Below are 23,716 nucleotides of genomic sequence, written 5' to 3' on the forward strand. Positions count from 1 at the left end.
CAAGAGCATGACTAGGAGTTGAGAGAAGCTGTGTCAAAACCCTTTACCTTGAAGAGGTTAAAGTTAGAGACCAAATCTGGTGAACAGGACAGACGAGGAGAGATGATTGCGTGTTGTGGCCATCAAATTGCAAGTTTTTAATCAGCATGTATTCCAAGATATTTACAAAGTTCTATAGTTCCTCTGGTGACTGGCTGAGATTGTTACTGGGATGACTTCTTTGTAAAACTCAATGACGATATTCTTGGTGTTTCGTGTCGTTTAACTGGAGGAAGGCTTCATCTACCATGATGTGGCACAGCAAAGGTTTGCATTAACTGGGGCTTCTTCTGGGTCCTCGCACAGTCCAAAGACATGCATGGTGGGTTCACTGGTGGTTCTAAATTTGCTGTAGGCGTCTGTGTGAGCATGGTGCATGGTTATTCTTTGTGTTGTGTGTTGTGTTGGCCTGGTGACCATCTAGGTGAGGGTGTACAGCATCCCATGGCGATCCAGGATGAATTGGTTTTGAGAAACTAAATGGCTGGATAACTTATCAGTAACATTTACTGCTCAACACCAATATGCAGAAAAGGGGACCTTGTGTTCTAAATAAAGTTCTTTTTGACCCAGCTCCACATTTTAGTGTAGAGTTACATTTTTCCAAGAATTGTCAAGTGAACTGCATCTTTGGGTTTCAGTAATCCTCAGTCTCCTCAAGAGAAATATTTGGCTTTTTAAACATACCACTACAATAAACCGCTACCTTTGTTGGCACAGATTTGACTGAAAACAGTAGTTGAACTTAGTATAGCTATTTTAAGAGCATCATAAAAGACTCAGCAGGACAGGGAGTGTATGGAAAAAAATTAAATTTTATCATATGTAACTTGAGGGGAATAAATAAACTTGTAAAAATTATATTTTAAAAATAAATCCCACTTTGAAAACACATTGAGAAAATTTGCCTTTAATGCCTACAGATATGCATGTACAATCAACAAAATTGTAAAAAAAAGCTCAGAAGTGATAAAAATATGGACAAAATAGAAATACATTGAGCACAACATAACAAATTATCTGTGTTTTTTGATGATACATTTAGTCACTGTAAGAGTCAATCACAAATAAAGTCTAATGACATTTCACTCACTATTAGTCCACAAACAAACCAGTGAACTTTTCCAGACAAACACTGGTGGGTTCAGAGAATGCCAACACTCATGACCTGTGGAGTTTGTCTAATGTGATGTAACAAGCATGTGCAATGCCAGACAGGACAAGACATCCAGATGTGTCAAATGTTGCTGAACACATGACTACAGTCGGAATAAGTCACCAGTCTGTTAAATGCAACTCACAGAAACTGAGGAAAACAAAAGAATCACCTGTAAAACATGGTTTCTGAAAGGCAAGTAAATCTTCTCAGTTTGAGATACAAATAAAATCAGATTTTAAAAAAAAGGATATAAAATACTTCCACCAGGTTATTCACCCAATTGATTCACATTTTAAAACATACTGAGATCACCTTCACCATTTGAGAACATGAAAAGGTCAGTCAGGTCACAACAACAGTAACGTTATACAATAAGGTTTAGACTTCTATTTGGTGGAAGGTACTGGCAGTCACTAGTCACCTGACTGAGAACAAGGGGGACCCGAATCTAAAATCTCTACCGCACAGTGAATCATGTCATTTCAGATTTTTTTTCTTGCCCCAGAATAAGCCTTTGGGGATGACTAAGCACAGGCACAATCAGTCTACGTACAGCAAAGGAAATATTTGTTACTTTATTTGACAAATCTATTCAGCCGTTTTTGATTTCTGATCATTTGATAACCAGAAATTTCAACGTCTATTCCTGCACCTTGCACACATTGCTCGTTTTCAGGCAACCGATAGTATAAATACGGCAGATGACCACCAGTAGCAGGTAATTTCTGCAATTTGGATTTGTTTCCACTGAAAAAAACAATTTGGTTTTTGCTATCTTAGCTTGTTTTCCAAAATCAGTTCAACTAATTTTCTTCATTAGTTATAGTGCCTGGTTTTGCCACCAGGTGGCACCACCTACTGTTTTATCAAGATGGAAAACTGCAGTTTGTTCGGGGTGTTTAACACTGCAGTGACAAGGACAAGATCACTCGGATTTTGGACAATCCGGTTGCAAACAGCCATTACAATATTAATCTTAACCCGTTGATGCGCAGCGTGGGTCAGGAGATCAAGATGTTCCATTGGATTTGGGTCACTTTCGACCCATGTTGTGCATCAAAAGGTTATAGTCCAAATTGAGAAGTGTGGAGTTATGATTGCTATTTTAGATGTGTTGTATTTAGCAATCACTTGTAAGTGATGTTGCAAATTGCACAGATACATTCTTCTTCTTGGATGAACTTAACCGTCTAAAGTAAGAAACTATTCCTGAAATGGAGATTTGGCAGCCACATAAACATAAGTGAATTCAATAAGATGGGTTAACTATTACTATGTTTGTACAACTAAACAAAATAATGAATTGGGTTTAGTTTAAGTTAGAATTTAGGTTTATTTAACTTAAATGGCTTGTTGCTGTGACTAAATAGACAATGATTAAACTTACAGTATAAAGTTAATGGGACTATTTGGTTAGCTTAATTTTTTCTAAGTTTAAGAAACTCGTATGTGCAAATGACTGATCTTTCTAAGCTTGCCTAGCCCAAGATTTTAAGATGGCCAGGGTACGGATGTTTAAATTTGAACAAGCTTTTGCATTTACAATGTGACGTTTGGTAGAATTGTTACCTTTGGATACAGCCAAGCTACCCATTTTCCCTGGCTTCTTACATTCCCCAAAATGACAGTCCTTTTAAGTTACTCCTATTTGGCACCGGGTTAATACAAGCAGGTTTAACAGATCCACCAAAAAAAATAATTTCTGAAACTCATTACCAGCCACCAGAACAATACTTCACATTACTAACTGATGCTACCACATGTAAGGCAACAAACACTGTGGTCGTCTTGTATTAGTAGTTAAAACACTGTTACTGTGCTTAAAAAAAAAAAAAAATCACTTTCAATAAAAAGCTGTAGGTGAGACATTATCTGGACTAGTGCTGGTCAAGAATGAATGGTGAAAACAAGCCAAATGTTCTTCAGATATCACATTTCTTTGACTTGTTCTCAGATTCATAATAGCACAGCATCATAATTCAACTACAAGCTTCTGCTCAAATGTCGTGCTGACACTGGCACATATTGAAGAGGCATTATGTTTGGTTTTTTTGACCTTAGTGAACTAGTTGCTGGATATGACAGCATTATAAAAAAATTCTGCTCAATGACCAAAGGGTGCCGACACTGTACCATTACCACATTTGGTCCAGTATAAAAGCAGCACAGTATGCAGGCGTCCTTTGCATTACACAACGACGTGGCCCTACTAAAACATCTCAAATAGTACTCTCCTTATCCATGTCTTCTTTATTTTTGGTGATGTTGATTTTGGCATGTCCATTGCTCACGCCGTTACCCTCCAGTCCATTTTCTTTGGCCTGCTTCCTCAGTGCCAACTTCTTCTGTCTCTTAACAATTCTGAGGTAGAGTCCTCCCCACATCATGTTGGCTATGCAGTATAGTCCAGTAATGAGCCCCAGGAACGTCATTCTGGAAGGAAAGTACAACGGAACAGGTCAAATGTAATATTTTTGTTTCACTTCATCAATGAACATCATGTATTGAAGGAGACTTGAAACCAGTGATGGAGACCATAAACTCATTAGGAAAATGTTTACCGAGGTAACAAATCAAGTGAGAAGTAGGGTGACTTCTTCAGATTTCTGTGGCTCTTTTTGTGTTTTGAACAGTCAGTAGAGTCACCACCTACTGGCTGTTCGAAATAATGCTCTTTCAGCCAGTGTTGGCTTCACTTTTCACACCTGCTGGCTAAATCTATGGCTACATTATGACAAATTCCATTGATATGCTAATGCTTTTGTCTTTTAAAACACAAAACAAATTAACCTTGTGAAGTTTAAGCAGTTGCTGGATGGTTTTTGCTCCTGCCACATTTTCACTCACTGTGGGCTCATTTTTCACTGCAATATAACATCTTGCACCTCTATGAAAACAGCACAATGATGACTACAAGTAGACTCAGATTTGTCTTGTGTAGTATAACACTATAATGCCCTTTTTATTGTATTAAAAAAATATTGGTATTACCAGTGCTGGCTCAACATACTGTTGGTACATTACCATTTACATCTTTTACCCTACTTGCACCTCAACTTTAAAAACACGTTTCACCATGCTGAATGCATCTTCCAACATCTTAGTGACTACTTGCTCCTTTGTATACCATTTTCTTGCCATGCTGCATTTTTTAAAAAATTTACTAATGAAACAGCCAAAGAGTTTCTGAATTTTTGCCATGTGACTGTTGGTCACAAGCAGGTGGGGATCTGCAAAGAGTCCATTTTTGAATGAGACTTGTAGAACAAAGCCATTTTGATAAAAGATCCTGATTTTCAGCTTAGATCTTCTTCAAAACTTTACCTCACATCTTTAGATCAGATGTCATTGACAGTTTAAAGTCCAGCGATTCTCTCCGTTTTAATAGTTTCCATGATTAATGGTCAACTTCGGCAATTTTTAAGTAAACATGACTTTGAAACTTGCCGGTGAGTTTTGGGGTTCAGACGTTTGTGGCACTCAGCTTCTTAAGACCTCTGAAATCAATCTGGCTGCTTGGAGTGAGGCTCTTTGAATCTAAATATCCTTCTTAAATGCTGAAATGGACATGCTTCTGATATACTGCAAGCCAAGGTGAAGTTTTTCTGTACCTAAATGCGTTGGCGTCATAGAGCCGACACGCTCCACGGCCTCCACACTGCTTAGTACCCCACTTCAAACAGGTCCGGTCGATCAGCGCTCCAAAGTATATGGGAGGAGGGATCCCACCTGAAAACACAACGTCACATGAGTTTACAGACTTGTAAAAAACAGGCAAGTTGTGTTGTATTTGCTGTGTTAGCTTCAGGCTGTGAGCTGTGGTGGTGCTCTCTCTCAGTAACCCTGTTCTCTGTGTTTAGAAGTTGACTCCTGCCTGCTGTTGCTGCCTGGATTTCCTGGGTTTCCGTTGCCTGCTGATTCTCCGTTTCTCCAAGGATTCTGCTACCCACCTTTCACCAGCTTCGCTTTGGGAAACATCAGCCCTCCACTTGGGGCGAGCAACACCACCAAGGACGTCAGCCCTCCACCTCACTCCACAGACGGGAGCATGGAAGATGGATGGAGCCTGGTCCCAAGTCTGACGTTTCCCCCCAGTTAGAGTCAGCCAAGTTCTAGAGCCCTAGTCACACCCAGACTATTAGTTAATGCAGTAGTTTAACATGTTGAATTTTCTAAGTCATGTTCCGTGTTTAGACTTCAGTTAAATGTATTTTATGCGTAGCGTAAAATAGCCTTTGGTCTTGGGGTTTTGTATCAGGGGATTCTGTAGTCTAGGTTTTTTGTTTTAGTTTCTTTATCATTATTGGTTTTCCTGCCTTAGTTATACCAAACGTAGGTTAACCGTAGTTTAAGTTTTCTTCTGGTTGTAGTTTGTCCTCCGTCCCTTTGGTTCAGTAGCACTTCCTCTTCTGAGTTATTTGTCCGGTTGTCTTTTGTAGCTCTATTTTGTGTTGTAAATAAAAAGAATTGTTAAACCATATTCCTCAGTCTGCATCTTCTTTTCCTGCTTCTGAGCCTTTTGCACTTGCTGTAACAGTTATGGGAGTCGATACGAACTGCTTCAGTACTCACCCAGAGTTCTTACAATCAGCGTCTGCATACCCAAAGCCAGCGACTTCAGATCTGGCTGTATGGACCTGAAATATCGAACAACAATTGAATATATTAGGTGTTGATATGAGCAACTTCGCTTAAAAGAATTTAACAATTAGTGTTTCATTTCTGACCTGAGCAGTACGATGTAGCCTGGCGTTCCCCCGCAGGCTGAAATGAAGGACCCCAGCACAGACAAAGCCATGTAGATTTTAAATTTGTTGTCACAATCGCTCTTCCTGGGGCACTGACCCAACACTGCAGACATGTTCGAGACTGGGGCAGTCATCTCGCTAATGCAGGTGCAGTTATGAAACACCTAAAGATGAAAAAAGGCACAAATGTGAACAATCTGTTTTAATTTGGGGCTGTAGGATAGTTTGTGCTCATTTTTACATTTGAGAAATCCAAGCTTAGGTTGTAAAATTCAGAGTTTTACTGAATAGAAGTCATCTGTCATGTTTGGGTTCCAAAATTTAACATTTTACATCAATATATTAAATTTAGAGATGTCCGATATTGGCTTTTTTGCTGAAAACCGATATTGTCCAACTCTCAAGTTCCGATTCCAATATCAACCGATAGATAGCAATATATGTGGACTTGGAAATAATTCTAAACTACAGACATATTGTTAGTCAGGCACAACAAGCTTGTTACAGTAGAAAGACTTGCAGGGCTTAAAGTGAAAAATAATCCAAAATCAGAACTTTTTTTTGCTTTTGGGTGGGGGTCGGGGTACAATCTAGCTAACTAAGTAAGCTAATTAAGGTTTATTAGTTCGCAGACTGTCCTTTAAGTTGAGTAGAGATTGTGCCCAAATCTGCTACTAATAAACATTAGGCTTCTATGCATATACTGAATGCAAAGATAAGTAGCCGCCATAAAGGATTTCCAAATGCAACATTGTAATCTGCTGTTTTCAAGCCACTATTTTGAAGAAAAATAGTGTTTGTGCATCGTTTCTGGTCTCATGTTCCAACATCGTCACAGTGCAAAAATCATCCATGTGGAGCCATTTCTTAAATCTAACAGGAAATGATGCATAAGAACTTCTTTAGGTAGCCATTCATCGTACAGATCGGAGAACAGTGTTTGATTGCTAGTCCCACATTTAGGCACACCTTTTTTTTTTTTTTTTTTTTTTTTAAAAAAGAACTGTACAACACTTTGGTTCAACTCCTGTTACTTTTAAATGTGCTTTAGAAATAAATGTGACTTCAACTCAATCTGGAGGATCTTGAAGTCGCTTCCTCACCATTTCCTTGCCGGTGCCGGTAGAGGTCTGGCAGCCAGCCAGGCAGGGCGAGGCGTACGTCATGCCATTGTAGGCGCACACCGGGTCCCAGTGCTTAATGGAGCAGGAGCAGCCCATGTTGCACTGCGACAACAAAGTCTGGGGGTTGTAGGAGACATGAGAAGCCCTGGCGACACAAGAACACAGGAAACACTTGTAAAGAGATTTAGAGTTATTTCCGTTGCGATTGGGCTTCACCAACAGGCCTGTAGTCGTGCATCTGTGTATTGCGCTCACCCTTGATACGACACAGTGAGACCAGCCACCTCTGCATTATCACACTGGATGAAAACCTGAATGGCAAGCATACAAAAGGAGCCGATAGAAGCAGTGATGGACACTCTGGCTGCTCCGATGACACCCAGCTTGAACCGCTTCAGCACAAAACCCCCAGTGATGATTCCCAGAGCTACAGCTGGCAGGTTGAGAATACCTGGATGGATAAATAGATACAACCCATAAGGAATATTGTAACAAATGTTCTTCTGCACTGTAAAAACAAATTATGAAAGTAAAAAAATAAAATCTGGCAGAAAGGGTGCCAGACAAACCATTGTAACGTTCAAAATGGTAAAAGCACTGAAAATGTTGAATACAGAACTAATTTCATCACATAGTGAAAGAACTATTTACCATTTGCAAAAAAAAAAAAAAGTTTTGTCCCGTTGTACCGTTAACATGTAAATTAATATCTCTCATTACTTGTAAATTAAAACAAGGAAAGAAAATATGACAGAAAAAAAACACATCAGTCCTAACTATACATAATTTTCCTTCAAACAGCAAATCTCTTCAAAACTGCAGTTGCTCATTTAAATGCAGTAAATGTGTGTAATTTTATTGTGAAGAACAATTTACCATTTGTAAAAATACACACTTGTCAAGCACTACAGTTCTGGCTGTTTCTTCTACAGTCATGTGCAAATTACCCATTTGTAATGTATGTAACAGGGGTAAATAAAAGTTTTAAAAAAAGTTTTGTAATGTAACTACACAGTTTTCAAATAACATCAAATTTCTTTTAAATATATATTTTAATGCAGTTTAAAAAACACTGAAGAAGCAGTTTACTTTTCTTTTAATATGTGCTACAGTTTGACAATTTTTCCCCCTATAATCAGTAAATTATTTTTCTGTAATTTAACAAAACAGAGTAAATTTAAGTTAAAAATTTACAATTTCTCCTATCCTAACTATATATAAATTTCCCTTCAAATGACAGCAAATCTCTTCAAAAATTGCATTTCTTCCGATTTAAATGCAAAAGTGGAGAAGTGTGTAATTTTGTGACAGAACAATTTACTCTGAATAACTTATTATCTGTAATTAATCAAGCAAAGTAAAGTTTACAGTTTTTAAATCCTAACTATACTATAGTTAGGATAGTACCCAACTTCAGTAGTTTCTTTAACTGGAAATATGTTCAAAATAATTAGATTTTTATGTAATTGCAATGCATAAAAAGTATTGATTTTACTGTGAAAGAACAATTTACCATTTGTTTAAAAAAAAAAAAAAGAAAGAAATAAAATCAAATCAAAAAGTACCAATTAGAGTACTATTAAAGTACTGGATCAGTAAGCAGTACTGCTGCCGTATCCCTGATGGGATAAAAAAAAAAAAAAAAAAAAAAAAAAAAAAAAAAACTTTATGTACTCTCAGCTGTAAAAACCACCTCGTGTTGCATTGAAGTGCTGCTCAGAAAACTCCTGCCGTCAAACGCACATCAAACGGTATCTGCATTAAAGCCGTTCTGTTCAGCTGCCAGCCGTTTTTTCTGCAATGTTTGGCGGTTGAACAATCCATATTATCACGGTAACATTGTTAGCTGGTAAACAGTCGTTAAAGGCTAATTATAGCTCAGAGGGAGAAGCTCTCAGAGGGCTACTTACATGTTAACTCTGCTTTATCACACACAATCACACTTCCCTTCAACAACATTATTGTCTGAGCTGCTGCAGGGTGAACGGGGGTCATACCTATCAGAAAAATGGCTTTGGAGGCCGACTGGCCAAAGGTTTGCTCCATGAACTTTGGCTTGAAGGTGATCATGCCGATGAAGCCATTGACAACCACCAGGTAGGTGAGGACCATCAGGGAGAAGATGCTGTTCTTGAAGAGCCTCCTCAGAGACGGAATGAAATCTGGAGAAGAGAAATCAGAGCAAACTAGTTTATGAAGAGACACATTGTTGCTGTTTGAGTGTTGGAGGATACTGGTACTGATGGCTTTTTTTTTGTTTTTTATATGATGGTAATGTCATGGTACTAATAGCAACAACATACAGTACAGTTATAGCTTCAGGTTCCCTCTTCAAGTCCATATCCTTGTTTTGTCTGAAATTTATCAGCCAAAAATGAGACCAAACAAAACTTCTTGACATTTTCTACAGATACAGCAATAGTATTGTGGAGTCTTTTGATCACAATAGTCTAATGAAAATCTGATATCATGCTGCTGAATACCCAAAATCACAGTCTGCATGTTGTGCAATGTTGCAACACAAACTAAAGTATTGTTTCCATTTTTTAAATATAGATACAACTTATTACACAATCGTATTCTGAAAATCTGATAATGTGACAGTGGGACATTAAAAAGAATTTCTATTCCATATAATTTCCACATGTCTGTACATATAAACACAAACATTTATAGAAATTTATGTAGCAAAACATTTTATTTTTTATTATCTGAGCTAACAGCTTTGTTTTTAATCCTTAAAATTCTCTTTATATAATAAACAGTCCTAAAATTATATAATGTCCCAGTCTTTGGATCTTTAACTTTGATAGTCCTTGAATGAATCTGCAGCATCGACCAAATCTGATCTTAAAATTGTGATGTTTCCCCGCTGAGAAATTTTTCGAGTAAATTTGTTACAACCAAATTCTATAAAATCCAAAAAATTCTGCTTTCCTTCCTGCAACTAAAAAGCCATTAATGACTGCTGTGAACAACAGCGATCTGGAAAACAAAACAAAACTGTGCCTTCAGTTGAACTGTAGGTCATTTACAGAAAAGAGTCTAGAAACAAATTAAAAATATAAAGAGTGAAATACTGAGCCTCCATTTGTTTTTCCCAGTAGTGACAACATATGCAGTTAGTTGGAAAACATTTGTTTTTGTAAAATAAAGAAGTTTATCTTTCTACTTGTTTAATGAGTTTCTTTTATTTATGGCAACATAATGGATATCATGTTGCCATAAATATTTTTTGAAAAACTCATTAAACAAGTTTTAGTGTTAAGGTGTTTAATTATCAACCATATAGTATTATATATTTCCATATATATGGTTGATAATTAATCGCTTAAACCCTAAAAACACTAAACAGTGACATAATTTGTGCCATTTCACCTTTTTTAATGTTTATGACTTGAGTTCCTGTAGATAAGCCAGTTTCAGACTCTTTGACCTTTATGGGAGGCTAAAGTTGACCCAATGCGTTACCTTTAGCCAGTTCCTTGAATGTGACCGGCTTCTCCTCAGCCTCTTGGTTTTCCTCTGGCAGAAAGTTTTCCTGTTCTGCCACCGTGGACAGTTCTGTGCTTCTACTCGGACTCTCCTCTTTGCCCTGTTTGGGCAGGGACTTGGGCAGGAACCAGAAGGGGATGCTGGACATCAGAATCACGGTGCCGGTGACGATGAAGCCCAACCACCAGGCTCCCACCCAGCGGGAGTCCTTATGGGTGATGGTGATGGTGTCTGGGGCAAGGAGAAGGTCATTAAAGGGTTTGTAGCTGAGTCATTGCCCAGAGGACGACCAGGGCACAGAGTTCTCCTGTTCAACAACTCTAGTAACCCGTGAACGTGACCTGCTGTGTCAACAAGAGGAAAATGTTGGGAAATCCTCCCATTCCTGCTCTTTCAGTACAACATTGCCATGTAGGTACAAAGGCAGGACTACTTCTGCTAGAATTGTCCTTTAGGGGGCGTTGGACCTCTTCTAGGAATATTTTACCCTTATTCTTATGACTGACATATTTGCAAAAAATACATTTGACAAAAAAAAAGGGACTGAACTTCATATTCTATAACAATATTATTCTGATAACATGAGCATTACTGACGTAAGATATTCCAGAGTTACCCAAATGACAGTCTGTTGTGTTGCAACACTGTACATTTGTGTTTTTCACATCATACCCAAGTCCACAGATCCAACGTCTACGTAGATCTTAGCGAGGAAAGACCCGAGCATGAAGCCAAACATGGGTCCTAAGATTCCCACCGTGTGGATGCAGGCTGGAAAACGAGAGAAACAGAAAAAGTGTAGATTCATCGTTACATTCATTTTACATGTTTCCAATTCTGCTTTCTTAAATTACATACAAATAAAGTATAATAACAAACCATTATTAAAATATGCTAATTATTTAAAGGTTTATGGCCCTACTTTGCAGTTGCTGTTGCAATTACAAAGAAAAACAGCGTAAACAGCGTAGTATACATATTTCTGTATACTTTGACATTAAACCTCCAGTTCTGGAAACATGTTCGGCAAACTTAAATATTTGTATTGAGTTATATTCGGTACATTTTTAGGGGGACGGGGGTATTTTGTTAAATGTCACAACACAGAACACCCTTTTCAAAATGTCTCTTTGGGAGCTCTGCAGAATTATTTGCGTCTAGTTGGTTAATCTTGTAATTAATAAAATTCTTTCATTAATCTTGAGCAAGTGTTAACACTTCAAGGTGTTTCTAACAATGGAGGCCAAATCTATCTTTTTGTTTACTGAAGGTGTTAGAACGCAATAATAATTTAGACAAGAACCTAAATCTGTAAAATACGAATGAAAATTTACTGTCATTGCACTTTATTTGAATTTAGTTATGTAATTTTAATTGTGTGCAGGTGTTGCTGTTTTTGCAGTGCATTTTGACATCATCTGGAAGGACAGTGAACATCTGAATGGTAGAAGAGAGGCAGGTGATAAAAACAGCTCCAACACTGGGACACTGATTAGGACTGCTTCATTATTACATAAGAAAAGGGACGATAAAATCTTAAGTAGCTGACTGACACAGAAAAAGGGACGAAAAAGGTGGAAACTGTGTCAGACAACATACAAAACTAGCAATAATGTGTAAAAAGTAACTGACCCAGATAGAAAGGTGTGTTCTCTTCTCTGGAGAAGTCGTCCAGGTAGGAAACTCCAAGGGGCATGATGGGAGTTTCTCCGATTCCTCGAAGCATATTTCCCAAGAAAACGTAGATCCACATGGACGAACCGGCTGCTTTCTCACAAGCTGAGGGGGGGAAACAGTGGAGTTACAACTGAGCTAATCTGGTGTTTAAAGTGAACGGAGTTTTAACTGAATGCAGTAAATGTGCTGAATACCCTTTATGGCTGAAACATCAGGTGTGTCGTCTGTATCAGTGACGCTGTGGTTGGACAAACAGGGCAGGATGCTTTCAGTGCTGTTGACATTTGTACTGTGGGACACGCTGGTCTCATATTTATACCTGAAATATAGAATTATTATCATTACAAGACTTTCTGCAAATTATACATTAGAATTTAACATTTTCTTGAGGCAGGGCGGTAAAAACATGCATGTAGAACAGGTCAACAAATCAAAGTTAATAAAAGAAAAACTTATTTTTTCATAATTCCACTTCATTGTGAATATCGAACTGTATTAAAATGCCCTTATGACAAATATTAAAAGTGATTATTAAGAATGTGTGTACTAACGGTCCCTGGAAGAAGTGAGGCAGCGCTGTAAGGTAACATCCAGCAGCCATGATCACACAGCCGATACCGATCAGCCGGGGGCGATGCAGCTTCGCACCAAAGTAGCTCACAAAGGCGATGACCAAGAGGTTGCCTGGGAAGAAAGATTTTAAAATAAAGTACTTAGTGCATGAAGGGTTCACAATATGCTTCAGGGGTTTTCCCCCCATATGTTTGTGTTATAGCTGCTTTTTTGTGGGTGTCAAGGTGCAAGTTGAAGCTAAAAGAAGTTATTCTGACCCATAAACATACTTTTCTGCAATAATGCGTTTTCTTCCATTATTTATGCAAGTCACCATGTAAACATTTGCATTACACCTTCCTGATGGCCATTTTTTGCATTTTAAACCACTGCTTTGATATATGAACCCTGTGAACCCCCAAACACATTATTTTTAAAATTTTGCCATTTTTACACCATTTATCAGAGAGAGAAAAAAATCCAAAAATCATTTTTTAAACTTTCCAAGAGGCATTCATTGATTCATCTATAACTTCCACTTAGTTAAACGTAACCAAATTTAAGTTTAAAATCGTGATCGGTCATTTTAAAAAAAAACAAACCAAAAAAACCCACTATATTCTACATATGTCATTTAAAAGTTACCAGAAATTGATAATCTGTGGAAATCAGTCTGTTAAAAAAACTAAACATTCTATGTATCTTGGCATCACTGATGAGCAAGTAGTGACTCAACTATTACCAACAGTGACACAGCAAAAATTCTGGGACTTTTAACTGCAGGCAGCGTACAAATGGAGCACACTAAAAATGCAAATAGTAAAATATGTAAAGCATATAGAGCCCGCATTTTTTCCTGTTGGCACTGATTGTAGGTTCTCAGTTCTTGTGAAATATATTTTCAAAGAAATTCATTTTTTTGTTTTTCTTTTTTTAAAAAGCCATTCACACTGTCTCTCGCCTTCTAGCCATGGTTGTTCCATTTCCATAGAAGTGCAGGACTTTATAATGTGGTAAAGAATATGTCAGGAGTAAACGGAAAAATCTCCCAGAGTCTGCCTGGGGTTCACAGGGTTTATCCTTTATTCACCATTTTCCATTTCACCCTGTATGCAGTAGAAGTTTCACATACCCATTTCGAAGCTGCCATCTATAAACCCAATCAAGGAACTGGGAATATCAAAGCGTCTTTCGATCTGGGTGATGGAGCTCTTCATGTAGGCTCCACCAAAGGCTTTGGAAAAATACACAAAGGCCATTGAGGCCAGGAAGAGCTGGAAAACATAAAAACAACAAGACTGAGTTATTCTAGCTGAGGAGTATTGATTAGATCAGTGATTCTTTAAATGATTACTGCAGATTAAGATGATTAATTTGGCACTTGGCTCTGGAGAGTAAAAGGATAAGGTGATTGTTGCAGACAAAGTGTCTGAATGAGGCTTTTTAACATGATGAAAGGATGTAATCATATTTTGTACTAATATTTAACAGCTGACTGATAGTGTTGCCAGGCAGGGACCTAGTGTAATTAGACATTTAAAGACCTACAGCTCTTCACACGTGCTTTCAACAATGATTTAATTTATATTTGATGGGATTACAGTCCTTCTAAAGACATTCTGGGGAGATTAAACAAGAGAGCTGTTTACAATAAACAGAAAGCATCAATGCTGTGGCTCTACTGGACAGTTTCGGCCATCAGTTAGTATTAGGGCTGCAATTAACATTTATTTCATTGTTGATGCAGATCATTTCTTAAGGAAAATGAGAAAAGATGTCAATAAATGTTTCCCCAAAGATGACAAATGCCTTGTTGTGGGCACAACACAAAGCTATTCAGTTAGAAGCCAAGACATTTAGTCATAGTAGGAAAGAAACTTATGAAGCCAATTTTTTCCTTGAAAAATTATTCAAACAAATTTATCAGTTAGTGATTCATTTAAATTGTCAATAGCTGACTACCAGTTGATTAATTATTCCACCTCTAGTGTTTTTTGAAATAGTTTGTTATATTTTTAACCAGCAACTTGTCAACACTTAAAGACTTAATGTTAGTTAAGGCTGGACCAGATTCCCTTGTTTGTTTGTCAGCAGCTTTAGGTCCATTTGTTTGTGATTGATTTTCAGCGATTACCTTCATTTTTAGTGCAGACTTCTTCCGTTTTAAAACAACAAAAGTCACCTTTTTTCTAACCCTTTGCATTATGTTTGCACAGTTGACATTGTGGTATGTAAACATAATTCCATAAAAACAGATCGATTGTGCAAACACAAGTGTAACAAGAAAAAGTTGTCTACATGTTTTAGACTTTTATTTTTAAACTTAGCAGAGTTGAGCCGAGTAAACTTGGAAAAAAAAAAAATATTAGGTTGAAGCAAAGAGTCCCATACACAGTTTTTTTTTTTTTTTTAACATTTATGTTTAAAAAGCTTATTTTCTTTATTTACCCCTCAGACCACAGCAGAGTCCGACAATCCGATACAAAAGTCAACAGTTGCAGGGACAGAATCAGTATTAACCTTTGCCATAGTTACAGTTGGTTTGATTATTATGAAAAGAAAGCATAACTTAATTTAACAAAGACACAAAGCAAGTTTGCACCATGTTTGTTGTCTCAATCTACAACAAAAAGATCTCTGGGGGGCTTTAACTCTGCAACAATGCATTCTGGGAAGTCTGCTGGTATCCTAGTTTTGCTTGTTATAAACTTACAGCTTTTCATTCAAACCATTTCAAGTTATGAGTTATTCTTTTGAAGTTTAAAGACATAGGAGATAAACTCTTAAAAAAAAGGAGCAAAACACATTGAAATCAATTGAATTAGGGGAAAAAAAAGAGTTGATTTCACTTTATTTTGTTATTATTGTGTAAAATGCATTAAAAAAAAAGACACCCAAAAAAAGATAAAATTCTGAAAATATATTTACCGTACTTGCAAATGTCCATCTCTAGCCTTACAGTTTAGCTAATTCTAACCTCTGTTACAGTAAAATGCATTTTCTACAGACTTTGTGAACTATTGAATACGCCAACTTTACTTTCCTCTAACGTGCAGATTTAGCCTCAATCAGTTGCATAATATCATTTTGAGATCGCATTTAAAAACATTTTATATTCATCCCTTTTTGAAAAGACAATTTATAGTGTTTTAAGCAAACCGATTAAGAAGAATTAAAGACTGCAATAGAGGGGAAGCCTGCAAGAACATTGTTTTGGACTACATATGAAATAACATTTCTTGAAATCGCTTCTATATATATTTTTTTTTTTGCCTAATACAAATCCTACCAGCCGTATTATTGACAAACATAGTTAATGATTAGAGAAGATTCTCTCTGGGCTGCAGGTCACAGATTTTTCATTGAATTCTCAGAAAACTACAGCTATTTGCAGTTAAGTCAGCAAGCAAACATTTCCTCCAACATGTTTTTATGTAATCTCCTCCAGAGAGGATGCAGTCACATTTCTTTTATATGGCCAGTCTGCTTGGCAAGCTTGTAATAATCTATGACGCCTTATAATAGAGGCAATAAACAGCAGCTTATAATACTGATATCACTTTTTTCCTTCACCCATGACAACTTGACTGACTAGCAACCTCATGTCTATGCATTTATCTGATATTTAAAGTGCATTTTAACCTTTAACACTCTTTTTTTTTTTTAACCACACAAAAAAGTCAGGTACAGAATTTGTAAGGCAGAGATGATTACACATAATGCAGGCAAAAAAATAAAATAAAGCCATTTAATAGTAAGAATTTACAGCTATCACAGCTGTGACTTTTCACCATGCAAGAACAGTTTAATCAATATTCCCTTGTGTAACACTGAAATATAGGCAGAAGGTAAAATTTTACTGACCTTGAGCTTGGAGCAGCAAGCTTCACGTGTTTTCTTGGACTCACTCATGATGCTCGAACAGATGCAGAAAAATGTAAAAAAAAATCTAAAAACCTGCAAGAAAAGCAAAAGAAAAGACTGAGCATGAGAAATTAAGTTGTGAAACTCTGGAAGTTGATTTACTTGGGGAAAAAAAAGTATAAATTAAACAAACTACTTGCTTTTTGAGTTCTATTCTGCTTAATAGTGTAGCTTTGTATTTGTTGAATTTAATAAATATCGTCTTTGTAGCCTAGATTTGGGATTTAATTGCAGTTTAAAACATTTTTCTTGCTCATTTTATCTAATTACACCACAAACAGCGATGGCACAGACAGAGCAGAAGAATCTGATCACCTAAAAACCAAAGCATTTACCCGACAGGCAGCAGTGGTCCTGTGATGGATGACAGCAGAAGCCTTGTTGCGTCTGGCAGGACTTTGTGCTTAAAGCAAGAGTCTTATCACCAAACAATTATAAAATCACCTGTAATCAGTAACTCAGGTGCACTTGTTGATCACGTCAATAACAAACCATCTGGCCTCCTCCTCCTCCTCCTCGTCCAGCCCCCCTTTCACACAGAACACCCACTCACACCAACACAAACGTGACCAGCGTGGCTGATCCAGCTCCGTCTGAACCAGCACCCAGAGGTTCAGAGGTTCAGCGAATACAAACACACGTAAGGACACATCCTCCCTCTGTGAACATCACAGGCCTCCCGAGTGTCCATCCTTTTTGAACGCACAACAAACGGCGGCAGCAGCGTGAAGCTCGGCCAAAGCTTATTGTGGTTGCGAGGCCCGCTGCGTCTGTTAGTTTGCGAGTTTCAAAGAGCAAAATGCTTTCCTCTCCTGGAGAAACGCAGCTTTTGTAAGGCCGGGTGTTTTCCAGGCTCCGATCAAAGTCTTCCTGTCCCATTGATAGCAGCTAACAATGGATTTCACTCTGCACTGATGGCTACTGCACATCACCTTATGTCACTGGGTAAACTGCATGTATTCAGTATAAGCACTCTTGATTACTCGAATATTTAAAGCATTTTGAAATGCTTTAAAAATCGCACTACTGGAAACAAACCACAAAGCTGTAATTGATTCAGCTGAGAACAGTCATGTGACGAAAAAAAAAATTCAGAGACTTCAGCTGAACTGGAGGCTGTGTTTACACAAGGGAGATAAGAAAGTATGGAAACAGTGTTCTATAGAAGGTAGAAATATTATTTTTGGACCAAGTTCACTTTGCAACAGAATATTGCACAGGTTGATTCCAGACTTTCCAGTTTTTAAGAATTAAAATAAATCCTTTTGTTTTGATATAATGTTCTTATACTGTGCAGAAGACATTTGAGTTCTCTGTACTTCCAGCTACGGTTGTTCCATTTCCATAGAGATGCAGGACTTTATATTGCAGTGAAAAACTGACTTTTCTCTATACCTTTCTTCACTTGCAGGAACTTGTACTCCTGTTTGGATGTGGGGTCAAAGCAGTGCAGGATCAGAGCTCCTCTCTGCTCTACTGCTCCATCTGCAGGTGAAACACCAACCTGGATGGAGGTACAGCTGGGAGGAGAGAAGAGAGGTTTGGGTGGAGGGATAGAAGGAGAAGGGGAACAAGCATGGCATCTTTGAAATATCCTAAACTAGACCCTAAAACAAGGAAAATATCTGCAGTTCACACTGATGGAATCAAACACAGAACTGTGATTGGTTGTAAACGCAAAGAACAGGCATTAGAATGTCTGGGTCACAACTTTTGCTTTTGTTGTCTGTGGGGATACTGGAAGTTTTAGAAGCACAGTTTTGGCCTCCTGGAGTTGGAGGAGACATTTGCTCCACATAATACATTACCGCTAAGGGTCTTGAGAAGTACCCTGATATGAATTATTTTCAGTAAAAACCTTAAATTAAAAAACCCAAACTTTAGTTTCTCAAAAGCATCCGTTATGGAAAAACAATGCAAACCCTCCTATAATTTCAAATTAAACCCAGTTCACAATTCTACCTTCAATCAATTTCATCTTCAAGCGTTTCATAACTGCACCGGCAAGATAATAATCCCAACCATGAACGGTGTTGGGTCAGTGCCCCAGGAAGAACGACTGTGCAAGCAAATTCAAACTCTAATGTCAGGATCCATCCCACTGCTCAGAGTTAATCTCTCAGGTCACATCTTTAAAGGCTAAGTTTAATGAGGCCTTGCAGGTATTGATATTTGGCATTTAGCATGCACCATGCTTGCACTCGCACTGAAAAATCACCAATTAACCCAACATGCATGTTTTCAGACTGCAGGAGAAAGACTTGGAGAAAAATAGACACAACCTGCAAACTGAATACTGAAAAGCTGATTAGATTCAAATCTTCTTGCTGTGAGGCAGCGCTGCTAACGTTTTACAACCAACTGGTAGAGGAGTTTAACAACTGGTGTGATGAATTCTACCCCTAGTTAAACATCACAAAGACCAGGAATAGCTCTGATTATTTGAAATGTTAGCCTGAACATTAGTGGCGAAAACCACCTGAGCTATATTCTAAAGATAGTCTTGCCTAGCTAGGCTAAAATCTTGTCAAAACACCCACCAATATAGCCACTGCCAGCAAGACAATCATGTGTATGACTGAGCTAATGCTGACCAAAACCAAGCAGGCAATAAGAGCTACAGGGAATACACTAAAAAGCAAAAGAATGGGGGAAGGGGAAAAAAAATTGATTTCTTGTCCAGAGATAACTGAAGAAACAAGTCAAGCGAAGACTGGAGGGTGACCAGATGTTAGGGAAAAAGGTTGGTGATCTGGTACTGAGTGGTTGTCTGAACCAGAGTTTTATAGTAAGAGGTGTTTAACTGGAGGCCAGTCAGTCACATACCTGCAGGTGTCTTCATTTGCTGCTGATTAGCCAGCAGCTCAGTCAATAATACACTGAAGGACTGAGGGAAAAGATATACTTGAAGCAACTCAGGGGTGAAGGCAGGGATCCTGACAATCTTCGGCTTAATCTTAGATTTCATTGTACTTCTCCACTTCTGATCACTGCACTGAAATGTTTAGCTGTGAATCATTGACCTAAATTAGCAGGATGTTACCACTGCAGAAACCTTGAGGTAGATAATTAATGCCCAAAATGACAATGCGAACAGCCCAACGGGTGGAGATAAGTTTTAAAATGTAAAATTATTGCAGTGAGAGCTTTTTAATAACATCTGTCATAGATTTAAAAAACATTATATAGATAACAAACACAAATAAGGCCATTAAAATATAATGTAGTCATACTGTGGTCGTCTAAGTGTTAAAATGGCTAACTTACTTGGAAAAAAAATAGCAGGATTGCCTTGTTGCAAAAATTTCTGAAATAACACTTAAAAAATAGACCAAGAGTAGCAAGAAGTACTACTGCAGAAGTCTTGATGTAGATACTGAATGCCCAAAGTGGCGATGAAAACAGCTCAACTGACCGAGACGAGTTTTTAAAACTAGAATTATTTACATTAGAAACTTTTTGAATATCTGTCATAGATTAAAGAAGCAGTATATGTACGACAAACACAAATAGAGCCATTTAAATACAGTATAATGGAGCCATACCTTGGTTGCCTAAGGGTTAAAATGACTAATTTGCAGCAAAATCCGAAATTTTCAGTGTGGCAGGTGTTACTAGATCTGAGGTTGTTCTAGTATCCCGTAGGACTTTTGTATGCATTCATACTTAAATAGCGAATGATGAGGAGAAAGCTATGTAAAATAAGCCTTCAGTGCAGGCTTATACCCATAATCTACATTCAGTAAATCGACCTATAGCAGCAGATGCACCACAGGCCTTCTTGACAGCTGTTTTTCACCAACAGATCTAATCGAAGGCTTAATTCAGATACAACAGAACAAGAGCAGATCTTTGTCTCCCTCCTGTAGCTCTGAACTTTTTAACATCCTTACAGCCACAGATTTGAGCAGGAGCACCAGGGCACCGTAAAGCAAGACACCTTCCAGATCTGGCAGGATTTTGTGAGGATTATATTATGAGGAAGAGGCCCTGAAAAAGCAGACGTTCAGCAGATTCCAGCACACACACCTCCATACATTCAGGATGAACACTGGGCCTAGTTTAGCTAAAAGACTGGTTTAAACCCCTGGTCATTATCAGGCCTGCAAGCGACCAAACGGCTGCCAGAACCTGACCGACTGCTGACCCTGCAAAAGAATTTCACCCCTACTGACAACAAGGCACTGCTAGGACAAAGGACTACATGGCCCCAATAAACTCTCTCACTGATTCCTGACCATGCAGAAGTAGAGCTCAGAACTTCAAATCAACTCTGAACTCACATTAGAACAAGGAAAGACAAATATTCCACCATTCTGAACTTAACCCTTCTTTATGAACATTCATTTTACAGAACAGATGAACTTTTCAATAACCTCATGATCAATTTATACCGTGCCTTTTAAAAAAATCTTTTATTTTACTTGTTTTCTTATTGGGACTTATCCGTCGGAAATCATACAACAACTGAGCAACCTTGGTGAAGCACTGCGCTGTCTGAGTGCTTTTCCTGTTTTGTGTTGTTGTCTTGCGCTGTGTGTGTTATTGTTGTGTTATTAGTTAATAGACGTTGTTAATCATAGTTAGACGTCGTTGTTGCGTTGTTGGTAATGAACATTGTAAATTTAATAAATGTACAGTAATTAAGTTCAATTGCCTCAATTTTTTGTTGTTCACATTTTGGTCCCTCATTTGTCTTGATTCCAGCTACCGAAATTTTATACGTGACCTGTTAAATAATTCCCCTCTAATTCTCGAAGCTCTTCTTGACAGTGCAACAGGAGGTGCTTCATATGCTGCATTATTATATTAATCTGATGTAAATATTTCACTGGTCGACTATCATTTAAATTATGTAATAAGCAGTGAAATCAAATTTGAGTAAACATTTATCCTACATTTTATAATTTGATGGAGAAATATTAACAATCCGTCCTACAAAAGTTAGCCACTTTGTGCAGTTTTATGCAATGGCAATTTCAGTTTATGTAGACTAAACCTTCTAAGATGTTCAAGTCCTCAGTCTAAGGATGCCAGTGTAGATTTTTCAGTTCTTCAGAGCAGATTTCTCTGGGACGGACACTAGTTTCAGTTTGAATGTCCTCTTCGCTGCAGCTGAATGACATGCAGGAATGGGCAGCATCTTTCCATCTGTCTCCCACCTACACCCACAAAGACAGAAATCATGACCAGATACCGTTTATTCATTAGCTTCAATCCAAATTGATCTCTAAGGGAGAAGAAACACTGTTGTTTGCAAAAAAGATGCATTTGCAGAATATAACTGCATATAACCAAGCCGTTCTAACCAACCAGAAGATGTTCCCCTGTTTGGAGCAATTAAAGTATTGACACTGAGACAGTATAAAAATGCATTTAATCAGTTGCATGGTTTAGATTCAGCTGTGGATTTAGGTGAAGCTCTTGTACTGACTGTTAAAGGCTGTAGAGATGAAATCTACTTTGAGGAAACAAGAGCTGAAGAATACTAGACTGATTCAGAACCTGCAGCCCAAAGAAAAAAACAAGACGTTAGATAGTTCTGCTGGGTCTGTTTCCAGCAGAAGAACATTTTTTGACATAAATGCTGTCTTATGTGTTCTTATCATAAGTAATTTCAATTATCTTATGAGCAACTGCAACAACTGTTCCACTTTCAGTCAACTGATGGCTACATAAAAAGCTTATCAAAGTGTATATGACCTCTTTACATGGCAGCGTTGCCTGCATGAGACAATGATAACAGTAAATGACCAAACAAATGTTGGTTAAATGAAATCTTGGTGACAATGAATAACACATTTTAGACAATTTCGTGTGTCAGACAGATCAACAGACTCACTGATGAATGTTGCCACCTTGAGGTTAGCAGGAGCCAGAAGGTTAATTTCTCTATAACGAACATTACACGTTTTCACCATGAAACCATGTATGTCTATAAGACCCTTGTCCCATTACTGCCTTTCTTCTCTAATGGGCTCAATCACAGCCCATTATCAGAGTATTCTCATTCTCCATTCTGTGTGACACCACTGTCCACATATTGATTCTCCACACATGGATGCATTTACAGCCATGCATCTGTTCACACAGATTACTTTCTCTGTGTTTCAGGCTTGTATAAGAATACTGGATACGGTGACATGTACAAGTTAATTCTATACATGAAGGTGTATTTTTTTAATGAAAAATGCAAAAACATTGAGGACTGTTGTTTTTTAAACTGTCCAAACTGTTAAATGTGTGTTTCAAATGTGTTTCAGAAAGGTAACTACTACTGTCTGTATTATTTCTATTTATTCTAAACAAACCTGTAATATTAACGCCAGTCCTGTAGGGGGAAGCTGTTCCCCAGTTTTGCCAGAAGCAGCCTGTTGTACCGTGACAGGTGACACTTGGTGAAATGAACCCTATAAATGAAATGTTGTCACTGTTTTCATAAAGCGTCTGCATCGTTATCGAATGGCAGCCATGCACATCCTATCTGATCTGCGTTTCAGTATTAGTTTCTATGTTTTTTAATGAGCTTATTAATTTGCCGTATTTCCATTTCAGGCTCTCTGCTTGATATGAGCACACAGGAGACTCTGTGTCAACAAAGTTCATTAGAGAGTCTGTCTGATTGGCAGAACCTTCCAGTCTTCCTACCCACAGACTTTGCACATTTCCTAATTACTCAAATTTAATAAAAATGCAGTGATCTTATATACATAACATAGATAGTGCTTAAAGGTTTTACAATAAAAATGTTGAATGATTGTGTTCTATTCCATTTTTAACATCTATAAGAAATGGTAATCCTTGAAATTACAGTTGTGTGCCTATTTATATGTCCAAAACACATTAATTCAACATTTATGAATTACTGAAAGATATTTACTAGTGCTGTCAAACGATTACATTTTAAAATCAGATTAATCACAGGGTTGCTGTGGATTAATTCCGATTAATCATGATTACATATAAATTTTTTATCTATATTAATCGCGTTTCATTTT

General features: G+C 37.6%; 1 protein-coding gene across 2 annotated transcripts; it reads right to left on the bottom strand.

Moving 5' to 3' along the window:
• Nucleotides 1-933: 933 nt before the first annotated feature.
• LOC111581170 (solute carrier organic anion transporter family member 1C1-like) lies at nucleotides 934-17,186 on the bottom strand. Of its 2 annotated transcripts, none has more exons than XM_023289211.3 (15): nucleotides 17,054-17,186; nucleotides 16,659-16,751; nucleotides 13,927-14,068; nucleotides 12,794-12,926; nucleotides 12,437-12,561; nucleotides 12,198-12,344; nucleotides 11,238-11,336; nucleotides 10,542-10,796; nucleotides 9,068-9,232; nucleotides 7,326-7,521; nucleotides 7,050-7,215; nucleotides 5,926-6,110; nucleotides 5,771-5,835; nucleotides 4,810-4,927; nucleotides 934-3,631 (listed from the first exon to the last, which is right to left on the bottom strand). In XM_023289211.3, the coding sequence occupies exons 2-15, from the start codon at nucleotides 16,704-16,706 to the stop codon at nucleotides 3,418-3,420; spliced, it is 2,058 nt and encodes a 685-aa protein (XP_023144979.2). In that variant the 5' UTR covers nucleotides 16,707-16,751; nucleotides 17,054-17,186; the 3' UTR covers nucleotides 934-3,417. The 2 variants fall into 2 exon arrangements, with proteins under 2 accessions (XP_023144979.2, XP_023144980.2); XM_023289212.3 differs by lacking the exon at nucleotides 17,054-17,186 and adding an exon at nucleotides 16,859-16,986.
• Between the last annotated feature and the right edge of the window lie 6,530 nt (nucleotides 17,187-23,716).

This window comes from Amphiprion ocellaris, chromosome 21, assembly GCF_022539595.1.
Source record: "Amphiprion ocellaris isolate individual 3 ecotype Okinawa chromosome 21, ASM2253959v1, whole genome shotgun sequence".
NCBI classification, from domain to species: Eukaryota; Metazoa; Chordata; class Actinopteri; family Pomacentridae; genus Amphiprion; species Amphiprion ocellaris.

What these genes read in the sequence shown, in the direction of transcription:
- LOC111581170 (XM_023289211.3), bottom strand. Translation starts at nt 16,706, where the DNA reads ATGAGTGAGTCCAAGAAAACACGTGAAGCTTGCTGCTCCAAGCTCAAG. An exon ending in CTCACTGTGTCGTATCAAGG is followed by an intron (nt 7,216 to 7,325) that starts GTGAGCGCAATA and finishes TTGTGTCGCCAG; the next exon opens with GGCTTCTCATGTCTCCTACA. An exon ending in CCGGCACCGGCAAGGAAATG is followed by an intron (nt 6,111 to 7,049) that starts GTGAGGAAGCGA and finishes TTTCATCTTTAG; the next exon opens with GTGTTTCATAACTGCACCTG.